Source organism: Mizuhopecten yessoensis, unplaced genomic scaffold (assembly GCF_002113885.1).
Source record: "Mizuhopecten yessoensis strain PY_sf001 unplaced genomic scaffold, ASM211388v2 scaffold715899, whole genome shotgun sequence".
Lineage (NCBI taxonomy): Eukaryota > Metazoa > Mollusca > Bivalvia > Pectinida > Pectinidae > Mizuhopecten > Mizuhopecten yessoensis.
In genome coordinates, this window is record NW_018479847.1 from 66,808 (window position 1) to 68,388 (window position 1,581).

Here is a 1,581-nt window from a genome sequence, read left to right on the forward strand (position 1 = left end):
TACTTGATACTGTTATTGTATGGTTACTTGATACTGTTATTGTATGGTTACTTGATATTTTATTGTATGGTTACTTGATATTTTATTGTATGGTTACTTGATATTTTATTGGGCTTCATGTAATATATATAAAGAATAGGTAATATTTGTTGGATTTCATTATATGCTCCCATTTATGCTGGGACATATTTATGGCTTTGTCTGGCTGGGAGGAAGGCTGGCTGGGCACCAACCATTTTTTATCAGGACCATAACTCACTTGCTATTCCACTTACACTGACTCCCCAAACTTTCTGGACTTGTGTGTGGGTAGTTGCAGAGTGTTGCTTACTGAAATAGGTCTTGAACTCCACTTTACACAAAGTTTTTTAAAGCCCTTTGTTCGTTTTGGATAAGATTAATCTTGAACATCAATTTCTCATATTTTCTTATGTACAATGTATCTAACAGTGGGTCTCATTCCCTTTATTTACAGAGTTATGACCCTTTGTTTTTTCAACTTTTTATTATGAAGATTTGGAATATGGGCAAAGGGAGACAATTAACCCCAATACAGAGTTTATAATAAAACAGTAAAGACAATATTGGACCACCTTGTCTTACTGCTATGGCTGGTAAAGTAGACTGTAGTGTTTTTCCAGTTTCATCATGTCCAAGAAATAATTCAACTTTCTTGTATAATAAAGTATGAATGTAGTTTTGTCTTGTGACATTTTTATTAGAAGATATTGCACAAGAACGGTCGTAAGTACATGTATGACACTTTGTAATACAATAAAGGGATATGCTGCATGGCATATGATAGGCAGAATGTTGGGAAATGATGTCATCGGAAATGTTTAGGAAGGCAATCATTGTGATTTTTATGGCCAGTAATGTCATCATTATTGATAGCTCAATTATGTGAGCTCTGAATGTAAAAGCCATTTTAAGAAAGTTTTTTTTTTAAATATTTGTAGTCCTAATAGCTTCACTTTAAAAAGTATTTCATACACCTGTCTCATCTTTTTAAGCCCAAATAACTTAAAAACTTGTGTCATTAAAGTGTGGTTGCAGAATATCTGTTAACAGACCATATTTGTCTCTCTTATTATCACCAGAACATTAACTACTGTTGGAGACATAATGACATCTTGAAGGGTTGTGTTTCTGGTTTGTGTAATAGATTATTTTTCTTCTCTTTTCTAGGTCCTACAGAAGTACATCCTCCCACCTCAGGACAGCTGAAGAAAGGTTTGTATATAGAAGAAGATGGCTACACAAAAGTTACTGTCTATGTGATTATTCTTGATTTGTGTTAGAGTTATCTCCCTTAAGTATGTTTAATACATCATGAAGTAGCATACCACCTTAAGTAAGGTGGTTTGTCACCTTGATTGTTTTACTGCTGCTGCTAGCTCCTATTTATCATTACAATACATCCATAGGTATATAGGACCAAATAATTTGAAAAATATAAATTGAAAACGTTAAGCATATCAAATAAAGTAATTAATACACTATTTTTTATACGCCCGTCGAAGTACGGGACGTATTATGTTATCACGTGAGCGGGCGGGCGGGCGGTCAGTTGGGCGGGCG

The 1,581-nt window shown here is 34.3% G+C and overlaps 1 protein-coding gene across 1 annotated transcript in view; it reads left to right on the forward strand.

Annotated features, from left to right (window-relative positions):
* LOC110441358 overlaps positions 1 to 1,233 on the forward strand; it is a gene marked incomplete at its 3' end in the record, with an annotated part of 16,476 nt that extends 15,243 nt beyond the window's left edge. The window contains exon 2 of the mRNA XM_021484474.1: positions 1,189 to 1,233. Coding sequence (XP_021340149.1) covers positions 1,189 to 1,233 — 45 coding nt within the window. The remainder of the gene's footprint in view (positions 1 to 1,188) is intronic.
* Between the last annotated feature and the right edge of the window lie 348 nt (positions 1,234 to 1,581).